The sequence below is a fragment of the Micropterus dolomieu genome, linkage group LG11, assembly GCF_021292245.1.
Source record: "Micropterus dolomieu isolate WLL.071019.BEF.003 ecotype Adirondacks linkage group LG11, ASM2129224v1, whole genome shotgun sequence".
In the NCBI taxonomy this organism is placed as follows: domain Eukaryota; kingdom Metazoa; phylum Chordata; class Actinopteri; order Centrarchiformes; family Centrarchidae; genus Micropterus; species Micropterus dolomieu.
Genome location: NC_060160.1, coordinates 4,634,848 through 4,656,148, shown reverse-complemented (window position 1 = coordinate 4,656,148; position 21,301 = coordinate 4,634,848). Strand labels below are relative to the sequence as shown.

General features: G+C 39.0%; 1 protein-coding gene across 10 annotated transcripts in view; it reads left to right on the top strand.

Annotated features, from left to right (window-relative positions):
* fgfr3 (fibroblast growth factor receptor 3) overlaps positions 1-20,608 on the top strand; it is a 76,131-nt gene extending 55,523 nt beyond the window's left edge. For 7 of the 10 annotated variants that reach the window (XM_046062421.1, XM_046062417.1, XM_046062424.1 and 4 more), the window contains 11 exons: positions 2,042-2,186; positions 2,877-3,052; positions 6,712-6,860; positions 7,186-7,307; positions 7,586-7,696; positions 7,784-7,974; positions 8,672-8,794; positions 9,287-9,357; positions 13,168-13,305; positions 14,020-14,125; positions 14,956-20,608. In XM_046062421.1, coding sequence (XP_045918377.1) covers positions 2,042-2,186; positions 2,877-3,052; positions 6,712-6,860; positions 7,186-7,307; positions 7,586-7,696; positions 7,784-7,974; positions 8,672-8,794; positions 9,287-9,357; positions 13,168-13,305; positions 14,020-14,125; positions 14,956-15,120 — 1,497 coding nt within the window. In that variant the 3' untranslated portion in view covers positions 15,121-20,608. The remainder of the gene's footprint in view (positions 1-2,041; positions 2,187-2,876; positions 3,053-6,711; positions 6,861-7,185; positions 7,308-7,585; positions 7,697-7,783; positions 7,975-8,671; positions 8,795-9,286; positions 9,358-13,167; positions 13,306-14,019; positions 14,126-14,955) is intronic. The other 3 variants (XM_046062420.1, XM_046062419.1, XM_046062418.1) reach the window with 3 other exon arrangements.
* Positions 20,609-21,301: the final 693 nt, after the last annotated feature.

Genomic DNA, 21,301 nt, shown 5'->3' with positions numbered 1-21,301 from the left:
TACTTTACATTATTTCCCTTTTGAACTGTTGAAATATAAAAGTATACAAATTAGAAATTAGAGTGTGTGTGTGTGTGTGTGTGTGTGTGTGTGTGTGTGTGTGTGTGTGTGTGTGTGTGTGTGTGTGTGTGTGTGTGTGTGTTCTGCAGGTCTACATATATGTTCTCTACATCTGTTGTTGCAGGAACTTGCTGTAAAGGCCTCACTGTGCCTCTCAATTTCCCCTTTACAGAGTGTTGTCAGTAAACACACTGAGGCCCACAGTAACTTGAATCTGTTCAACGTGACAGAGAAAGATTCTGGGAAGTATTGGTGCCGCGCCTCAAACTTTGTAGGCAAATCAGAAAACGCTTTCTGGCTTATGGTACACAAACCAGGTAAATCATAAGCGCCGAGCGACAACCGCCTTCACCACATTTTATCCTCCGCTGTGTCTCCTCCTCTCTGCTGGACTCCTATTCATTGTGGGTTTGATTGGCTCACTGGCTTGCTAATAGGACAAACACATACACACACACACACACACATGCACAAGTCCTCTGAGTTTAAATGCTCACATTCGGTTAGCTAGGAGCTATCATCCATTTTAACGCCCAGTGCCACTTTGTCTTCCGTCAATAACAAACACAATATTGCACCTTTAATTACTGCAGTAACTTCAAAAGTCTCTCCCTCGCTCTCCCCCAAACCACCTTTACACACACATATGAAACCCCCCCACCGACCAAATCGTATCACACACACACAGGCCGGTATTGATTTCCCTGGGAGTGTATTCTCCAGCTGTATTAATGTGCTTTTATTTGAAAGCACGGGCAGGAGTCTGATTCATGACTGGGTCTGGATGTCACTGTTCATTACTGAGGCCTGGGGAACAAGAGTACCCAACCCCCACAACCCACCAAGCCACATCAGACACATACTCCCCCACTGGTCATCAAACCAACCATTAATCAAAGGGGGAAAACTCCGTGTTGCTCTTTTTGAGTAATTTCAAGGTTATTTGAAATAGTGAACTAAATTTTAATGTGGAATTTGTGTGATCAGCAAACAACAATAGTAGAAGATCTGTACAAACCATAAAGAAGTCTTTGAATCTATTAACAAAAAGCAGTGGACCCAGAACAGATCCTTAAGGCACCCCTAGCCATACAAATGTAAAAATCAAATAGAGCTAAAAAAAAAAACATTCAAGAACAACATCCTAAATTCCATGCTTGAAGCTCAAATATAAGAACGGTATAACAAACTCCATTAAAGGTTATAAAAGAAAAATCATTGTCCGCATCTGATGTTGCCTGCACCCGGCACCATCATTTCTGCAGACAAGGCCTGTGGTGAAGGGATCTGCTTTGCTTTGGTGTCAGGTAAACTTTACGCTGGTTAAATTTAAACTCATGTTGTAGCAGCAACAGTGTCAAAAAGTCAGCACAAAAATGTACATCTTATCAAGTCATTTTTGACTATTACTGAGCACTAAAATTCTGGTTTCTTAAAAGAAATGATAAAAGCTGATATTGCTATAAGAAAATTTTAACCTGTTTTTAATACAGTTTCTCTTGTTTCAAGGATTTTCTACACTGAGTATCTTTAAGGAAGACAATAAAGCAGATTGCCATCCTACTATATAAACTTTAACGTTCTTGAAACACGTTTATTAGTGTTGGTTAAAGTAAACTTATTGTAATGTCAGACTTTTTCACATGTTTTAGGACATAATAACAGGTAAAACAAAAATACTTGATAAGAGGAATATTTTTTTGCAGTGGGAAACGTTTCTGGGTTGTGTGTGGTTTTAGATTGAACCAGCAAGCTTCTTTTGCAGCATGGTGAAGGTGCTGCTTGGGTGTTTTCAGGTGTTGCCGGCGGTGCAGTGAAGAAAACAGCACTGCTGACTCCTTCAAATCCTCTGTACTGTCCTTTCCTTCAGGGTGTATTTGGTGTTTCCTCTAAGAAGCTTTGGGCTCATGATATCTCTTCCCTCTCTCTTTCTTTTTCTCCCTCCTCAATCTTACCCACCCTCCCTCTCCATCCTCCACAGACGGCTGGTATTAACACTACAGATAAGGAGCTAGAGGTTCTCTTCTTGACCAATGTGTCTTTTGAGGATGCGGGCGAGTACACTTGTCTGGCAGGGAACTCTATCGGTTATGCTTACCACTCTGCCTGGCTGACAGTGCTTCCAGGTATATTCCTCTTCTCTCTGTCTCTTTGGACTCTTGACGTCTTTTTTTTCCACCTCAAATGTTATAAACTCCATGAAAATTTGATTGCTACTGTCCTGTTTTTTTTGGACAATTTCATGTTTTGTTCAGTAGCACAATGTTCGGAGTTCATTTTCAAACCTAATTATCGTACATTATCATGGATTTCTGATTGTTAGCACCTTTCAAGTGCACTGCAACTGTGTCATTGCCCCTTTAATTGGACGAACCGAACATGCAATCCAGCCTCCATTGAAAGACGCTTTGTAATCAGAGCAGATCGTCTGTTTAAATGTCTCAAGGCTACGAGGCAATTTAAAGACATTTCTGTGTTCGGCTCTCAGCACAATAATTACCTCCCTAGGAAGAAGCATATCACAGGTGTAATTACCTGCTGCAGGATAAAACTACAAGCTGATTACTTTATGATATGTTTCTGGTTTGATTTATAGATGTTACTCCATAGAAAACTGCTTTTTTCCATTTGGGTAAAAGGTGCTACTGAGCAACGCAATATTTCTTTTTAATTATTTACAAAAAAAGATGGGTCTAGGTGTGGAATAGAATAAAAAACACTATAAAAATGTTATTGTTATGTTGATATGTCATGTTTTTCATGCAATATGTGTATTTTGACTAACTTCCCATGTTTGTGACATCCTCCTCCAAAAGCAGTGAGCCCGGAGAAGGAAGACTACTACGCCGACATACTCATCTATGTTACGGGCTGTGTGCTCTTCATCCTCGCCGTGGTCATCGTTGTCCTTTGTCGCATGAGAATGACCACGCAGAAGACGCTGCCCACACCGCCTGTGCAAAAACTATCCAAGTTCCCCCTCAAGAGACAGGTAACAGAAAGTAGATACAAGATTCGTATAAACACTTTTACCTCTTTTTCTGTCTGTTTAGTTTAACGTTTATCATATTTATAATAACTTTGGTTCAACATAGGGCAGATGATGTTGAAATTATGTAGCAATATTGCATTTTTTTCTCACAAAACTGTGAAAACATCATCCGAGCCACTAGAAAAGAGAAAAACACTAAAATAAAACTACACCTGTCATCTTAGAGGGACTTTTACCATAACTATTACGCAGTTTTTTTAATTCATCAGCATTTCACCAAACTGACTTGGCTTCCTTAGGAGGTTTAGAGACATTGCAGCGGTTGAGAGTCCTTGAACTCCTGGAAAACTGTTGAATTTTCTGGGTGTAATACAGATTATTTAAAAGAAATCAAGAGATATCCAGAACTTAAACACATCCGTTGCATCAGATGCTGTTCAGTTGTTTTTAGTTTTTGAACTGTACTGAAACAGAATTTAGATTATTGTGAAAAACAACCTCAAGGAGGGAGAAACATTATTAACTCCAGGAAGCACCCTGTATTAGTAATCACTGACATGGAGAGATGGATGGAGAGTCATGGAAAAATTGTGTAATTTTTCTGCATTTGTTCCACAATGAGAAACTATTTGCAATATTTGTCTTTTCATCTTCTGTAACTTATAACTAAAGAAGAATTGCACGCAGGACAGGACTCACACAAGCTTATGAATATAAATAAATAGAGATGGTTATTATATATACGTCTATCTGTCATGAATCTCTCACTCTGTCCTGCTGTTTTGATGACGATGTGCGGACGCTGGAAGGCATCACACTGGTGACATGTGTTCACATTTATCTTGGAGCATATTCAGCTCAGGGATATTTATGCCCTCCTGTGACTGTCAGTGTTAGTTTTAGATTTCACTCTCTGTGTAACACACACTCGCCCCTCAACTGTTTGGAGAGAAACATAAAGTGGAGCAGCTGCATCGCCACAGCCTAGTCTGCAGAACTCTTCCCAACATTGTCTCTTAAGACCCCATTCAATACAAGCCTCTGTCAAGTCCAAGTCAAACCCAAGACTAAAGTTCAAACATGATAAAGAATAAAGAATTTCCCTTCGGGGATCAATAAAGTATTTCTAAAGTCTTAATTAAGACCAAAATAGTCAATTGACTAAAAGCAAGTCTCAAGGATTACAGGAATAGTTTGGCATTTTGGAAAATCTTATCTCTTATTTGCTTTGATATTTAACAGACAGATGTGAGAGTGGTATTGATCCTCTCATCTAACTCTAGGCAAGAAAGCAAATAATCCTATTTTCCAAAACATCAAACTATTCCTTTAAGTATGAGCAGCTCTAAACAATGTAGCACCAAACCGAACCACTGAATATATAGAGCATCAAAGTTTTTACAGTTTTAAATCTTTTGACTTTTGTATAACTCAAACAAAACAACTTTTTGTTGGAAAATAGAAAATTCCAAAAACACAAAAAGTTTTGGACAAATCTGCAACTTTGGTGGTCAGACATTTCTTGATTAGGTCAGAGTTGGTTATACTGTGATGTAGATCCACATCTGAGTATTCTGGTAGATTACCATTTAAATGTATCTTAAAGGTATGTTGGTCAGAAAAAGAAATACATTTAATTTACAGTCTAGGTGCCTGTGTAAGTGGTAGGAAATTATGTTTATATGGAAAGCATTGGCTTTGCAAGATTGTTCAGGGGGGTTGCACAGACAGGCAGGAAAGAAAGTTGAGTCAACATCCATCAGTGGTTCGACCAGGACAGGTCTGAGTCAAAACAGGAACGAGAATCAGACATGTCCAAGAAGTGAAAAAGGCTTTCTGAAGACCAAGCCAGAGTACCTTTCCCTTTGCAGGCTTTCCCTGTCCAGACTAATTAGTTTGCCCTCACCCTCATCTTCGCCTCTCTTCACTCCACTTTACTCTCACCAAAAGACTTCTATCTGAGCTCCTGAGCTTCTATTTATTTTCTTATTACTTCTCTGTCTTATATAGTCTTCCAAACAGGCAGTTCAGTTTGGCTCTCATTCTTTTGGTTTCTTGCAATGTTGCTGGGCCAGAATGACTTACATCTTGTGATATGTTTGAGTGCAAAGATCATCTGAATGTCTAAAATGCAGATGAGCTTGTCATTCTCCATCCTGCCCCACCCTGCTGGACTCCCACTGTGTGCAGGACACAGCCGCTGGGTGGTTGTTCTGTGCGAGCTCCAGCTTTCCAGCTTCATAATTGAAGGGTTGTGATCCTCAGAATGCGAAAAAGATGCATTTTTAGAAGAGAAAACTGTTACTTGAAAGTCACGATTCAGTTCTTGGAAAACAAACACATGCCTTTCAAAACCAAAGTCAGGATTTAGCTGGAAAGGTTGTAAAATTATGTATTTTTTTGATACGTAAAAGCAGCCTTGTTAGGTTATATCAAGTATAAACCCATCTTTTGAAAGATGCTCTAATTGTAGCCTCTAAATCTTTTCTATTCTGCTACCTTCATATACTACATGCTCTTATAAGGTAGTCCAGGGAAAGATCTTATTGCATTTTTCTGTAATCTTTGCTTAGTTTTTGTAAAGCTAATCTCCTGGTTCTCTCCTTTCTTTTTCATAACTCCGAGTAAATCTCCCATAAACCCCCTGGCATGTTCTATCAGATATTACTTTTCATGCCTCTGAAATTGTGGTTGGGGCTGGGTTTTTTTAGCTTCACAGTGTTTTTCTCATTTTCCTCCAGTCGAGAAGTTGAGGAGGGAAGTCTGGTGAGTGGACATGTTTGTTTCAAGGCACTACCTGAAGGGGTTGAGCTGGCAGACTCTGACACAAACAGATTCATCAAAAGCAGGGTCGGAGCCATTAGCTCTCAGAAGTCAGATAAATGATGGGGGACGTCGAGCCCACAGACTCGACGGCAGGACAGCCGGTCTGGAAATGGAGCTCACTGATGGATAGAGACGTCCATCCCACCTGGCCACGCGCTCGCCCACCTCTGCATCCTCCTTCATTCATCTTTGTTACTGCCTGCTTCCTCCTGTGCACAGCCACAGGCCGGCTGTTTGTAAAAGTCATTGCCGGTGTCAGAAGTCAGGCTGTTTTTCAGAGAAACTCTGAGCTGCTGAAAGAGCCCTGACACTGGTCCTGAGACGTGTTATGTTTGCAGTCTGTCGCTGCCAAAAAGCATTCCATCTTGACAAGTTATTCCATCATCTTTTTCAGTCCTAAAATGTTGTTTTTACATCAAAAAGTTCAAACCAAGGTTAACTGGTGGCAGTTCTTCTGTGAAGTTTCATACTCACAGTTTCTCTACAAATCAGAGCTTAAACGTTTTAATCATCTTACAAGGAAATATTTGTTTTAATTGCGTTTAAAATTTCTGTCGCTGGGTTATTGGCCTTGTCTTTGACATTCAAAATCAATTAGCCTTTTTTAAATAGTCTACAAGTGACTGGAAATTAATTTAGTTTCTTTAAAGCAGTTCAATTTTGACTTGAAAAAAAGGTCATTACAATCTGTGAAACTACCTATCCATCAAGATCAAGAGATATGTTCTCTGTTGGGTCAAAGGTTGTGTTAGGCTTTCACTCTTCACTCTTTGTTTATACACACATCACCTCACCCTTTTCAGAGACTATAACAGTTTGTTTTTGCACCCAAGCAGGTATCCTTGGATTCAAACTCCTCCATGAACTCCAACACCCCATTGGTCAGGATTGCGCGCCTGTCATCTAGCGATGGACCGATGCTGGCCAACGTCTCAGAACTGGAACTGCCCTCCGACCCCAAATGGGAGTTTCCTCGAACACGGTAAGAGACACACAGAAAAATTATTCATTGCTGCTGTTTAAATGCCTGTCAGAAAGAAAACATGGTGGTCTGTGGCTTTTTCATACTGCCAAACAACATATTTCAGAATTGACAGATACTGTGCTGTTGTCCTTGTACCGTTATGTGCTGTGAAAACATGTGAGCCGTCAATACATCAAGGTCACCATGACACCTTCCTCCACGCTTATTGTACTTGGCAATAAAATCGCTCTCATTCAAAACTGCAGACAGAAATATAAAAACATCCCTCAGTGCTGCTTGCAGCAAAAATCCAAACTCTGAGATTTTCTTGCTTTTGTTTCAGGCTGACTCTGGGTAAACCTCTGGGCGAGGGCTGCTTCGGTCAGGTGGTGATGGCCGAGGCCATCGGCATCGACAAGGAGAAGCCCAACAAGCCACTCACTGTTGCTGTGAAAATGTTGAAAGGTTAGTGACTGTTGTGACTGCACTTCATGAATCAATACAATGACAGTGGCAGTGATGGTATTGTGCTCTGTGATTTCCTGAAGGAAATCAGCAGCATTGTGTCTTTCTTGCTGTGTTTTCCTCATGTATTCCCTTTCCCTGCATATATAATAGTTTATCTGGTTTGTGATTTCTCATGTCTCCCATATGCTTAAAAATCTTTGTCCTCTCCTGCTTTTATTTTTGTCCTTTCTCACTTGCTATTCTTCTGATCTGACTGTTCTTTTTGTTCGTCTCAGATGACGCCACAGATAAAGATTTGTCAGACCTGGTGTCAGAGATGGAGATGATGAAGATGATTGGAAAACACAAAAACATTATCAACCTGCTCGGAGCATGCACGCAGGACGGTGAGGCCACGCTGCATTACAGAGGAGATGATAACACAATAATTAACTGTGTTCTGAAAGTGACTCTGTGCTCTCTGTTGCATGCAGGTCCTCTGTATGTCCTGGTGGAATATGCCTCTAAAGGCAACCTTAGGGAGTACCTGCGAGCGCGACGGCCCCCGGGCATGGACTACTCCTTTGACACCTGTAAAATACCCGACGAGCAGCTCACCTTCAAAGACCTGGTGTCCTGCGCCTACCAGGTCGCCCGCGGCATGGAGTACCTCGCCTCGCAGAAGGTCAGCCGCCATGCTGTGTCGCGAATAATGAAATGCAAATACTGTGTGCTGTTTGATTGAGCTGAGCGTCTGTGTGTGGATGTATCCATGTAAAGGAGGATCTGTCCCTACAGCATGTAAATATTATACTAAAGGAAATGAAAAGACAAGGAAAATCTTCCAATATAGGAATCTATTATCTAGTACTTATCTTTCTAAACTTTCTAAGATTGACAAGTGTGAACAGAAATTGACCTTTGCAGTGTTGAATATTTTTTTATTCAATTATTATTTTTTAAAGTTTACAGGAGGCAATTGGAATGGTTTAGGGTTAGGGTTAAGATTTTTGCAAAATAAAAATAACCTCACTGGGATTTGGTTTAAATCAGTTTTAAAGCTACGGTATTCTCATTTTTGTGTCAGAGCATTTGATTTTTTGATTGCTGTCGGGATAAAAAATAAACAAATATAACAAAAAATGATTCTGAAATGAATTATCAATCCTAGCTTTAAGGTTAGTTAATGGTTTATTGTTAATATGTTTCATGGTTATAGGATGAGGTTTTAGGGTTTGGGCAAAGGTCAATATTTGCCATGTAGGCACGAGTAATAAAGTCAGACAGTGATAAATGAAAGTTGTCCATGGTGTACGAGTGTACGTGTCTGTGCAATGCTTTGTCTTGATGTGTGTTTGATGTATTTGTACTTCTTCCCTCAGTGTATCCACAGAGACCTGGCAGCCAGAAACGTCCTTGTGACGGAGGACAACATTATGAAGATCGCCGATTTTGGTCTCGCCAGAGACGTGCACAATATAGACTACTACAAAAAGACCACAAACGTGAGTCTCATTCCATCAGGTTTCTTCTACATTTTTTTTTAAATGAAAGTGTCCAGTGTCATTATCAGGTCACAGAAGGAAACAGGTTGAGGGAGATACAGTTTACTGAGCTGAACTGTCCAAAGTGTTCACAAAAATTGTATTTAAGACCGGGAAAGACAGCTTACATTGTGATATTAACAATAACCAAGAATTGAGATGATATTCATGCTCATAACAAAATATCAATATGACACTGATGAATTTTTGTGGCAGTAATGAAACCTTTAGAACTATATTTGTGGAGCTTGTGGAGTGAAGATTACAGACATAACACTTTATACCTGCTAAATGAATGTGGTAGCAGTCTAGCTGAAGTTTAACAACAAGGTGACGGGACAGTTATAGCAGGACGAGACACAACTCTGTTGTTTAGGTCCATATTTCGCTGTCTGCTCTGTACAGAATGGTTCTGCTGACCGAAGCGGTTCTGTTGTGCCTCTATTGTTGCAGGGTCGTCTGCCCGTGAAATGGATGGCTCCGGAGGCTCTGTTCGACCGGGTCTACACGCACCAGAGCGATGTGTAAGTTTGCACAAACTAACCGTCGTATGCCAACAGCCCACTCATGTGGTGCTGCTGTACACTGAAGGAATCCGGGTGTTGAAATATCGTGACTGAGCGTATTAGCATCAAACGCAGCATGCGTGTGAATATGGAATCATAGCATTCCCTTTCCAAATATTTCCCCGCTCGCTGTCATCTGTGTTCACTTGATAATCCTGAGCTTCTTGCATATCAGCGGCTCCACATTCCTCGCTGCGTTTGTTCTTTAATCTCCAAACACGACATCAGAGAGAGACAGAAACACAACGGAGCTCCAACATCTTACAGTTGTTTTATCAGTGCAAATCCAACCTGCCCCATAACAGAAGGAGATAAGAGGGTCAGTGGATTTATCACAAGGTGTTCCCTCGGGGCATTTTTCCAATTTAGCAATTCAAAGGAATCGGGTCTATAGAGACAAATGCACCCTGTGCGACCCCTGATTGCTCCTGTTTTGGCTGCGATCAGGAGAATAAAGGCAAGTTAGGCGAGGAGGTCACAAAGTCAATCTGTCTTGCGGTTGCTGAACACCCCCCAAACTGCTCCTCATCCTCCCACCGGTTGCAGCCAGACGCTGTGTCCCCAGTACAGCCATCCAAGCCAAACACGGGCCCCTGTCAACACTGGCTCGCCATGTGATTACACTAGACTGGGAACGGTCCGAGAGGAGAATCAGCCTGCTCTGTTATTTCAGCAGGTCTGGATTACAGAGTCAATCCTCCGGCCAAACCTCCTCCTCCCTTTATACAGTAGTCGCTCTGCAGCCAGTTTACTCTCACAGACCCCAGGGGACTTTGACTTTTGACCTGTGATGATTTTCACTGAAATATGTTTCGCTAAAATAGATGGGGGACAATTAAAACACATTAAAACAAATCTGTCACACTCACAGTCAAACAGCATGCAAACAGCAAGAAAAGGAATATGAGGAATCTTTTGCCTGCAGCAGCTCACATGGCACAACTGGCAGTGAGAACACTCAGTGAGGCATTTTTGTAGGATGTCGTGTCACACATTTTTTGTACAGAAAAACAGTGTGCCTAAAAGTAATTTGCTTCATCACATTGCGATTCCAAGTGACAGTTTCTAACAAACTTAGACCTGAATTCACTTTTTAAAATACCAGAGTTATTTAGTGTCAATATAGACCTTTTAATTCTTCAGCCATTGGGGTTTTACATCTGCCAAAATCTTGGAGGTGAGGATTTTATTTTGAACAGCTTCAGAGGTGACAGTCTGTACAAGCTGCAGAACAAAGAGAACACACCTCACTGCACCTTCAGGGCGACGTATCAACCCATTAAAAGCAGCAAATGTGGATAGGGTGCTGAAGCCCAGCTGTCATATTAAATATGCAGCATATATGAGCTTTTGGTGTTCACATAAATAATTTAAAAGATAGAAAGCGTACCAATAAGTCAATAAATTGATCACTGTACAGTCGAACAATAGACTTAGAGCAAAACTTACCAGCATCAATCAGCAAGATTAACTATAGATAGGGTAGGGCAGTATGGATAAGATCTATAAGATTGTGATTTAAATACCTAAAAACCCTGGTTTGCTTTTACATAGATGAAAAAATCCCGCTGTTTTTTGTAGCATTCCCCACATATATTAAAGGACTGACTTCCTATCATGATTTCACCAAATCCTATTACAACCTATTCCTAACTGAGCTGAAACGTGTTACAAAGCATCTTCTGACATAAGATCTACAGTGTCTTGGTTGACAGTCTTGGTTTTTATACAAAAACCTGTGGTTAAGTGGTTATAAAAAAAACAGGACTGAGACTACAGATGGAGGCTGCTCCTTGGATGCGTCATTAGTTGCAGTAACAGACTAAATGATGTTGGTGTGGTGTTGTACTTCCATGTGAGTGAAGAACTCCAGTTATTGTTGTAGAATTGAGGTAGTTTTAAAGATTGAAAACTCCATCAACATTTTCAGTATTGACCACAACTTTATTGATAAAACTTGTTATAAAACAACAAAGTTGCTGTATTGTTACTTTTCACCATCAAAATTACTCCAGCCACTTTGCTAGTATAGCTAAGGTTCTGCAAGGCAGACTTTTCATGGGATAGGCTGATGGACAAATAAAGCAGATAGCATTGGATAATGAGTAGTAATAATATATTTTGGCTGAGCCAGAAATCTATGTGCAAAAGGAAAGCACAAGAAACTGTCTTTGTGTCCAAATTTGATCTTAGAGTGTTTTAGTCTTTGTCTTTGATATTGTTGTAGATGCAGTTTTAGATGCAGCTTTCCCACATTGACAGGAATAAATACTAAACCCTTTTGGGATTTTTTTTTTTGTCTTGAAACAGGTCACATTTTAACGTAATAAATAATGCTACAAGACAACCCATCGGGAGCTTTCTATTGGCCTTCAATAAACCAATATTGATTCAAATTCTACCTAAAAGGAACGTCTCTCCCATACATATACATCTTACAGAATCAATCATCACAGTGATGTTAGCAGTTCAGGTTTTATTGCTAAAGGTGCCAATGAAAAATAAGGTGTTAGCATCTTGATTACCTCCCATTAGCCACCTAATAGCTTGTGAAAATTCATGCCAGACGACAAGCAGTGAATATAAACAGCCTGAATCTGTGGCTGCCGATTCCTGTAGTCGTCCCTGAGATCGTCCTGAACCCGTCCCGACCCTAAAGACCTAATTTGTTCACGTCCAGAACACAATGATAATGACTTAGTAAGAGTTCAGTTGTCTGGCTGATTACTCTCAACTACAGCTCTGTCTACTGTTTCTGTATCCCCTATTTTACCTTTGAATATAGATGTCTCTCTTTCACCATAGTCCTCAGTCTCCTTTCACTCTCTGTGTTTGCATGGGGGACTAGCCGTCTCGGCCAGTATCGGCTGTTTTCAACCCTCTGGACTCGAGCGTGGATAATTAGATTAAGCCCGCTGAGAACCACAGTGGGAGGAGGGGTCTGATTCTGATTCACTGGACGAACAGCCAAACAATAGTACACTGGGTTAATAGACCACCATTATCTGATTATCTTCCCTCATTTAGCCCTTTAGGAATAATACAGCAGTAAACTCGAGCTGCTGCCACAGACACAGAAAGAAAAAGAGAGGACAGATCAGGTTAGACATATAAAGAGTTCCTAGAACAGGCAGCAGCTGGACTGTAACTGTAGATACAGATTAATAAATTTTTCCATTCATGTTTTGTGCTCACTCGCTTTGTATTTTTGGAAACAGTATGGTAGTCAAGATACATTATGAGCCACGTCCAAATGTGGATGCATTTAAAATAGTTGTTTATGTGTCAAAAGAAAGTTTCACATTGGAGACTAGATGTAGCTCACATAAGTCCAGTTTCAAAGGATCTGACAGGGATAATTTTTGAAACTGAAACACAACCAAGATACAAAAATGCTAATATGTTGCTGATTTTGATCTGACTTTTTTCGTTTGTGTTGAGTTGGTTTTGTAGTTTATCTGTGCAAATTAGCCCTTAAAGGATGCGGCATGGATAAAGCAAAATCGGTCTTCCATTTCTTTCTAATAAGTTTTCGCTTTCTGGCTTGAGGGACGAGTTGTTGATTTTTACAAATATTGACTGACCGTCCCTGACAATGAGACTGTCAAATTGATTCTTAAATTGGGTGCGGTAAACATTATTGAAGATCAATATTTCCCCAACCAAGATTCATTGGGGTTTTTTGCACCTTGACTGCTTCAGGTCATGAGTGCCTTTTGACCTCTAATCTGTATTCAATGTGTGTTGGGTGTGTGTGTGTGTGTTCAGATGGTCCTATGGGGTGTTGTTGTGGGAGATCTTCACCCTGGGGGGCTCACCGTACCCAGGGATCCCAGTAGAAGAACTCTTTAAGCTGCTGAAGGAGGGACATCGGATGGACAAACCTGCCAACTGCACCCATGAACTGTAGGTGTTTGAATGACTTATAGTTCAGTTTGATCACCTTGTTTACAGGAGGCAGATTAACCTTACCTGGGTAGGAAAAAACACAATAATTATTATTATTATTATTATATTATTATTTTGGTTTATACCTGCTCTAGTTGGAAAGATGATAAACCACTTTCATTTCCGCTTAATTCGTTAAAAGCTTCACATAGTAACCGCTTTCTAAAAAACCTCCAAATCATAAAATCAGATTTTATTCTGTACTCATATTCAGTGTTCTCTCTTGACAATGAGCACAAAGGTTTAGTGAATAAAATAAATAAGTTTATCAGTGTTAATTTTGAACATTCAAAAACTGGTGAAAAGCTAATCTAAAAGTCTTGAAACAGCTTGATTGAAACTGTAAACACTTAGTTTAGCCATTAATACAACTTTGAGAGATGTATTGACGCAATCAACAACTCAGTTGGGTTTTTTCCTCATCTCTGTGGTTGTCGCATGACGACTTCCTTTACTGTAAACTGTGGTGAAATGCGTCTACTTGCAGCAAATCTTTAAAAAGATTCCTTTGCTTTAACCTTAATTACAGACCATGACAATCCAGCTGCAGATCAAGTAGACCAATATGATTCACTGGAAACAGTCTAAGATCTGAGAATATTTGTATTAAATACATATTAAATTTTAATGGATGAGATGCAGAGTAACTGATGCTTGATGTGGGTATTTCAGGTATATGATCATGAGGGAGTGCTGGCATGCAGTGCCGTCACAGAGACCAACCTTCAGACAGCTGGTAGAAGATCACGACCGGGTTTTATCAATGACCTCCACCGATGTAAGTCTACCTGCACAGCTGCTGCTCATGAGCACAAAACTTTCACCTTTTCACGCCAGTAATGTTTCACTTCATAAAGCTATAACTAGAAAACACATTTCTTAAAGTTAAAGCATTTAAAGTCACAGAGTTAGTTTATTATCTTTTCTTTATCAATTCCTTCTGATTTTATTGCACTGCTAAAAAGTGGGCATGGCATAGCGAGTGGCCTTTACCTTTATTGTTTGATCAGGAGTCTGAGGACGAGGGAAAAATAAGTAAACTAGAGCACAACCACATTCTTTGGAATAGTCAAATTCAACTACAACCCACAAGCTAACTAAACTGTAAAGTAAAATATGGTTTCATAGGATGGGCGGAGATAGCTAGTCGCCCGATATCATATTTGATCGGAAACATTTACATAATACGCTTCCAAGTTCAAGATGAGTTATCAGGAAAAAAATTATGTTTTACAGGAACAGAAAAGAGAGTTTTGATATAAAATCATGTTTATATCATATGTTTATCTTATAACAAGAACAATGAACACGGGGATGCAGGGTTATAACTTGGAAAATGTATTTTCTACCTAAAATATTTCACTGTGTCTTTAAAATGTTAGGTTGTTTGTGTTCAATGAAATTGTACAAGTTAAAGTCAAACAGAACAATAGAAAATAATGTGCAAGTCTTAATAATATTCAATATTCACAGTGTTAAAGAAATGTGTAATGGTCTGTAGAACTTAACATGCTAAAAAAAACGATATAATTCGTCATTTGATTATTTGACCAGAGAAGGGATTTGTCTTTGACACCACGGTCTAAACTTTGACCTCTCCCCTGACAGGAGTACCTGGACCTGGCGGTGCCCTTCGAGCAGTACTCGCCCACCTGTCAGGACTCCAACAGCACCTGCTCCTCAGGAGACGACTCAGTTTTTGCCCACGACCCGTTGCCTGACGAGCCCTGTCTTCCCAAACAGCTTCCCAGTAACGGGGTGATTAGGACATAAAACCTGAGCTGGGAGGTGGGGGGGGGGGTTGGACTTTAACCTCCTCTCACAGTTTGTGACTAACAAACACCTCTCAGTGACTCACGCTCCTCAAGATATGGAAATGAAAACTCTGCATGCAATACTTCCACAGTGCTTCAGCTCTTCGATTGGTCTTAAACTCTTTGTCGAAAATCCTCTGAGTTTCTTTCCTCCCCCTCCTCCTCCTCCCCAAGACACTCTTGAAACATTGAAGGATTATTTTTCACCATGTTTGTGTTCTTCTTTTCAGAAATGAAATTATATTTTTGTACTCGGGCCAGTCTTTTGTTACAGACAATCTGTGGGTTGAAACCATTCCGTGCCTACTGGGATAAAAAAAAACCTCCAGAGACTAAAAAAGAGAGACAAAAAGGATATAAGAGGAGGGAATGAAGGGCATTGGTCAGTGACTGGCTGGTGATCTACTAGGCGAGGATCTCAGATTTTTTTTCCTGTCCTCTGCGTGGAGACCTCAGATCACGAGTTCGCGATCTTAAAGAAAATCCGTTGACAAGAAACCAGCAAAGCCAGAATCGACTCGATGATGGTACTCGTTCTTCAGAAGACACTCAATAACTTGTCTCAGCTTTTACAGAAGACGTTCAACAACAGAGAGGATTACATGAGCATATAAATGTTTTTTTCTCATGGATTTGTACGCCATCGTCACATTTAAGTATCCCGAAAAACAGTTTTGTGATAATCATGGAACAAATTCCTCACCAAAAGTGAGGCAAAGTTTCAGGGCCCTTCAGTAGTTAGTAAAGTAAGGTTCAGAGTTTTTTTTTATGTATCTAGAAAATGATTTATTGTAAATATATAAATGCAAATATGTATCATATTGCTGTTCACAGCCATGTACTTAAAAGACAAAAAATTACATTTTTTAAAGTATTGTTTTAGGATGGAAGAATTGCAATCTAGAAGACACTGTCATGAAAGTGTAAATCATTTAATCATTGATACAGAAAAGGTTTATTTGAATAATTAACGTGTATATTTGTAAAGATATTTATAGACTTAACATGTGGTTCTTAAGTTCGAAAGGTCTAGTTTAGGATTTTAGTACTGTACGCAAAGATTTTTATTTCAATTTTTTTTGTAACTTATTTTACAACAGAACTGCAACGTTATTTTTCACAACTGGCAGGCTCCTCTGGTTTTTGATCCATCTTTTTTTGTTTACAGTTTTAAAAAAAAAAGAATGTATGACAGACACGAAGATGATTTTTGAGAGCGAGTGTGATTCAACCGCCAGAGCCGGACTCAAGAACTGAAGGCTCCTGCCGAAAAGAGCTGGATGTTTCCGCTGATTTCAAATTCAGGTTTGAAAAGTTGACGTTTGCAATATCAAAGCAACGATTAACTCTTGCTGGGCAAGAAATAGCAGCGCTTCGAGATATGTACCAGAGAGGCCTTTTAGTATGACTGAAGTACTTAAAGACATATTGAACAACAACTAGCTGTGAATCATAAAAAGCCTTCAGAAAACCTCAGCAGCCTGTTTAAGGAACAATCCTCCTACTGATACTGTTTCACTGTTCAATCAGTAATGTGCAATCCATTCCAGGATGGATTGGTAGCTTGTTTGCTACCTAGTGTAAAAATAACAAATCCCACAATGCAATGCTTCCCCTTTACTCTTGAGATGTCTAAATAAGAGTTTATGCAAAACCGCACCTGTCAGCAGCAATGCTAGATGATTGAATAACAAAACCATCAGATATGAGAATAGTCAATCTGTGGACAAGTGAGCAATTTCAGACACTACTTAAGTGATGAACTACATTTCTTTTCAGCATTTATCAAAGACTGTACTTGAACTTGTGGCATTCAGAAAAATGTGAAAACATGCAAGCTAGCTCTCGCTCCTTAATTCTGAGCCCTAACAACAAATCTGACATTTAGCAATGGCAAAACGACCCAGCAATTCAAAGTATTAGGTAATTTTTGAACAGTGTAAATACAGTTATAGGTGGATTTTTTCTTGTAAAGGTCTCTCTGAAGGCTTCAAACTCTTATATTATAACAGAAAGGTCACAGGGCCGGTGCTTACAAGCTGCATGCAGTGTCAAAGTGCGTTTGAGCAAGACACTCAGCACCTATGTGCACACTCATGGATACAAACATGCAGAAATGTAAAGCTGTTATGTTCTTTTGTGCTTGAGTGTTACTAAAAAGCCTGGCCAGACGCTTGAGTTTTTATCGCTGCTCTATAGTATTAATACTGAAATGAAGGCATGCTGTGTGACAAACAGATCACACAGCAAAAAAGAAAAATATATACAGTAAATATGTTGGTTTGTTAAAGAAGACTCTGAAGTCTGTGGCTGATCCTTCTTCAAGCTTAGTTTGCTTAAAAAAGTGCCAAATTAGTCTTAAAAGTCTATCTCTTCAGATCTCTGAACCAAATACTGCACTGTCGAATGTAGGCGGGTGGAGGTTACATGTGCAGGGAAGGATCATGGGATTGCCAAATGGATATCTCCCTTTTTTTATGCAGTAGTCTCTCTAGCTGACCCCAAAAAAGCGCAAGGGTTGAAATGTTTACAGAGTCTGTTTTTAGCGAAGTCACAAAAGGGAAAACAGCATTCGAGTGGCAATGAAGGGTTCAGAAACATGATTCACTCGCTGCTAAATGGAAACAGTGGTAACGATTTACTGTGCAAGGGCCTTGTTCCAGTGTGTGAACTGAATTTAAGTAGATACATTTTTGTAATTACCCAACAAGACCATGTGAGTACTTAATGAAATCTCTCCCAATTTAAAGTACTTAAAATAGTGAATTTTTATATTTAATTCTATTACTGCACTGGGAGATTTCTATGTTTTTAGCACCAAATTATGTACTTTTTCATTGGTTTATGCACAGAAACAAGGCATTTGTAAAGTGGAAGGTTGCACACTATTGTTTTTTCTGTTTTCAGTACGGTTTTGCAGTTTTGGCCCAAATCTATGAAGTGCCTGGAATAATTTAGTAAACAAAAAGGAGATTAATTGAATCATTCTGATCATGTTTTGAATGTATAATAGCAAAAAAAAAACATAACTGAAATAAAAAAGCAGTTCTTACTAGAAGCAGGCTATGTAAATATTAGCCTCAACATTGTCTTTATTTTTCTTTTATTTGAACAAGACAAAAAGGAACTTGTGTAAAGATTGGATGGATCTAATGAAACGGATGGTGTTTTCTTTTATTTATTCTTCCATGCTGGGTAAAAGCTTTCCCTATGGTGAGAGTGTTTTTATTCATATCGATCTGCTTTTCAGTGTTGTTTCTCATTAAAGAGCCAGAAGATGATGATACTGATGATGATGATGATGTAGTCATTTTACTATATAGGCTACTGATGCCCCCCATCAGGCTTTGCTCCTGGTTTAATTTAGCCTTTCCCTTCCTTTTTTCTGTATCCTTGTCAAGCAAGCATGGTTTTACTGTGATGCTGACAGCACCTGTTTTTCTGTAGGATTTTTAAAAGTATGTGTTGTTTTTAACATGTGTCTTGTTTAAGGCAACAAAAGTAAAGTTACTGCATGTTCCAAAATGCTGAGATCCATAATACACATATAAATAAATAAATAATTAGGCTACCATAAATCTCCTTAGGAGTTATAGAAAAGGACACTCCTCATATCTTTTTCGATTCAACACGCTTTCTTGCATTTTAGAGTACTACCGTGATAGATTTCTGTACATCCATGGGTACATTGCAAACAAGAACTGTTGATAGCTAATTCTATTCCTTTTAAAAGTGTTAATTTGTAAATAAATAACAATAAAAAAACTTAAAGCTTCTGGGTGGGCGTTTCCCATTTGTGGGCCACCGTTGCTATTAAACTCGCTGTCAATTACCGTACGCGCCATTGTCCTGTATCCTTCAAGCGTTAATGCAAGACAAAGCAAGCCCACATCCTGCTGGTTATACTGTATATCATTAGTTATTTAAGACGTGTCCCTTTACAACGTTAAACACTGGGAGGACCCATTACGCTATGCTGTTAATTTTGTTTTTCATTCACAAAGTGGAAGATAGCAAGTACGGCTAACTTGCCTCCATTTGGAAAGTAGAAGCTAATTAGCCTAGCTTGCTAACACTAATCCTGATTCCCTCTAGACGTTACTTTTGGTTCATGTTATTTCAACACCTCATCAAAACTGGAGATAAATACATTTAATTGGACAACAACGAGACAGGATACAGGAGTTACATTTGAGAAAATGTGATAGTTATAATAATGTGTCCTTTTAATTTTGATGCTGCTTGACCACTACAAACAAAATCAAATATCTTAAGTATCAGTGGGCAGTTTTGATGTCCCATAATGGTTTAAATTCAGTTTTTTTATCGTGACACGAATAACAAAATTCTAACTTCAAATTTAACAGTGTTTGTATCAGCAAATATATATTCAGTTCTATTGCAACAATATCAGTATTAGCCTCGAAAAACATGCGTTGTTCAACAGACAGATGTTAAAAACAATTTAAAAAACAACATTATTTTAAGAGTGAACATGTTTCCTTTACTATTGAATGAACACCACGGCCACAGCAGGGAGAGACTCTTACTGTATGTACAGTCACACATCTGCCTTTAACCACCTGTCGTCTCCACTCTGACTGACTTATTTATTCTCTTTCTGTTCAACAAAAAGTGAAATCAGGATTGAAGATGAAACTGGAAGGAAAGAGGTATACCTTGACTGAGGTGTCGGAGATACACCTTTCCTTCCAGAGATATCAAAACGATACATTTTTCGCATGTTGTTTATTTTATTTTCCAAGTTGGAATGGACATTTTTCACACAGCTCTCCTCTGTTTTTCATCCCATTTTTTATTTCATCATGCAGCTCTAACCTGACAATGTTAGTCCAGATTAATTTATAGTTTGAAATATGCTTTTACGTTGCTGATGTACATGAGTAGAGTTTTATGTAGCTATGTGAGCTATTTTGTAAGAATGTTAGAGAGGAAATGATTTTCATATACATTTTATTTTATTTCCGTTACGTCACATTTAATTTTGCATTCCACATCAAGTTTATTTTACAACTAGTGAGACAAAATCATGTTTGTCCTTTGATTTTTTTTTCCAATCCCATATAATTTATTTCGCCTCCCTCTGTATTCATGTTTCTAACATAGAAAGGTGGAACTAACTATTTGGCATTATGTGATTTTTTTTTTTTTGTTATTTTTAAATCATAGCGTGTTTGTTGCAATGTACCTGTTTTGAACATGATGAATCCTCTGTAACATTCCACCACAACAGCCCCTCTGGGTAAACATCTCCCACTGGGAAAAAACAACTATTTCACAACTCTCTCTTTCTCTTTCTAAGTCTCTCTCTCTCTCTCCCTCTCTCTCTCTCTCTCTCTCTCTCTCTCTCTCTCTCTCTCTCTCTCTCTCCGTGCCTGACAAACTATGCTGTCAAAAAAGGTTTTCAATAAACATGTTATAATAGCGTTTGCTGTCACCGGTGTGTCTGTCACTGAGAGCATATATTTGGAAAAACAAACAGGTCCTGTGGTAAAAACAAGTCAAACAAAAACCCGAACAGACGTTTTGATTCATGGTGAACAAATCAGAAGTTTAGAAGTTTATCTTAATGAAAGGAAACCAAAATACCATAGAATACACACAACAGTGGATTTGTTTGCATAATAGCCTGAGTTTGTTTTGTCTGAACTCTTTTGTTTGTACAGTCGCAGATATCAGGGTTTGTTTTCCTTCAACACAAACTAACCCAACAGTCAGTTAAACTAAATACAAGAAACCTTTGGACATGGCACACATTGTAACTAGACTAAGAGTCTATACTAGAGGCTCTGTGAGACTGGCACAGCAGCATTTTGAGCTAAATGCTCAACTCTGCATGCTAACATACTGATGTTATGCAGGTATAAGGTTTACCATGTTCACCATCTAAATTTAGCTTGCTTGCATGCTAATTTACTAATTAGCACTAAAATATAGCTGAGGCTGATGGGAATGTCAGTGTTCCTGGTATTTAGTCATAAACAAAAGTTTTAGACAAATTACAATTTTGACTAGAGTTAGTTATAATTGACGTGAAATTGTGTAAATGTCATAAATTTCAACCTTATGGTGAAGCTAGAGTTAAAGTCGGGGGATCACCAAAGTTGCTGGCCTGCAAC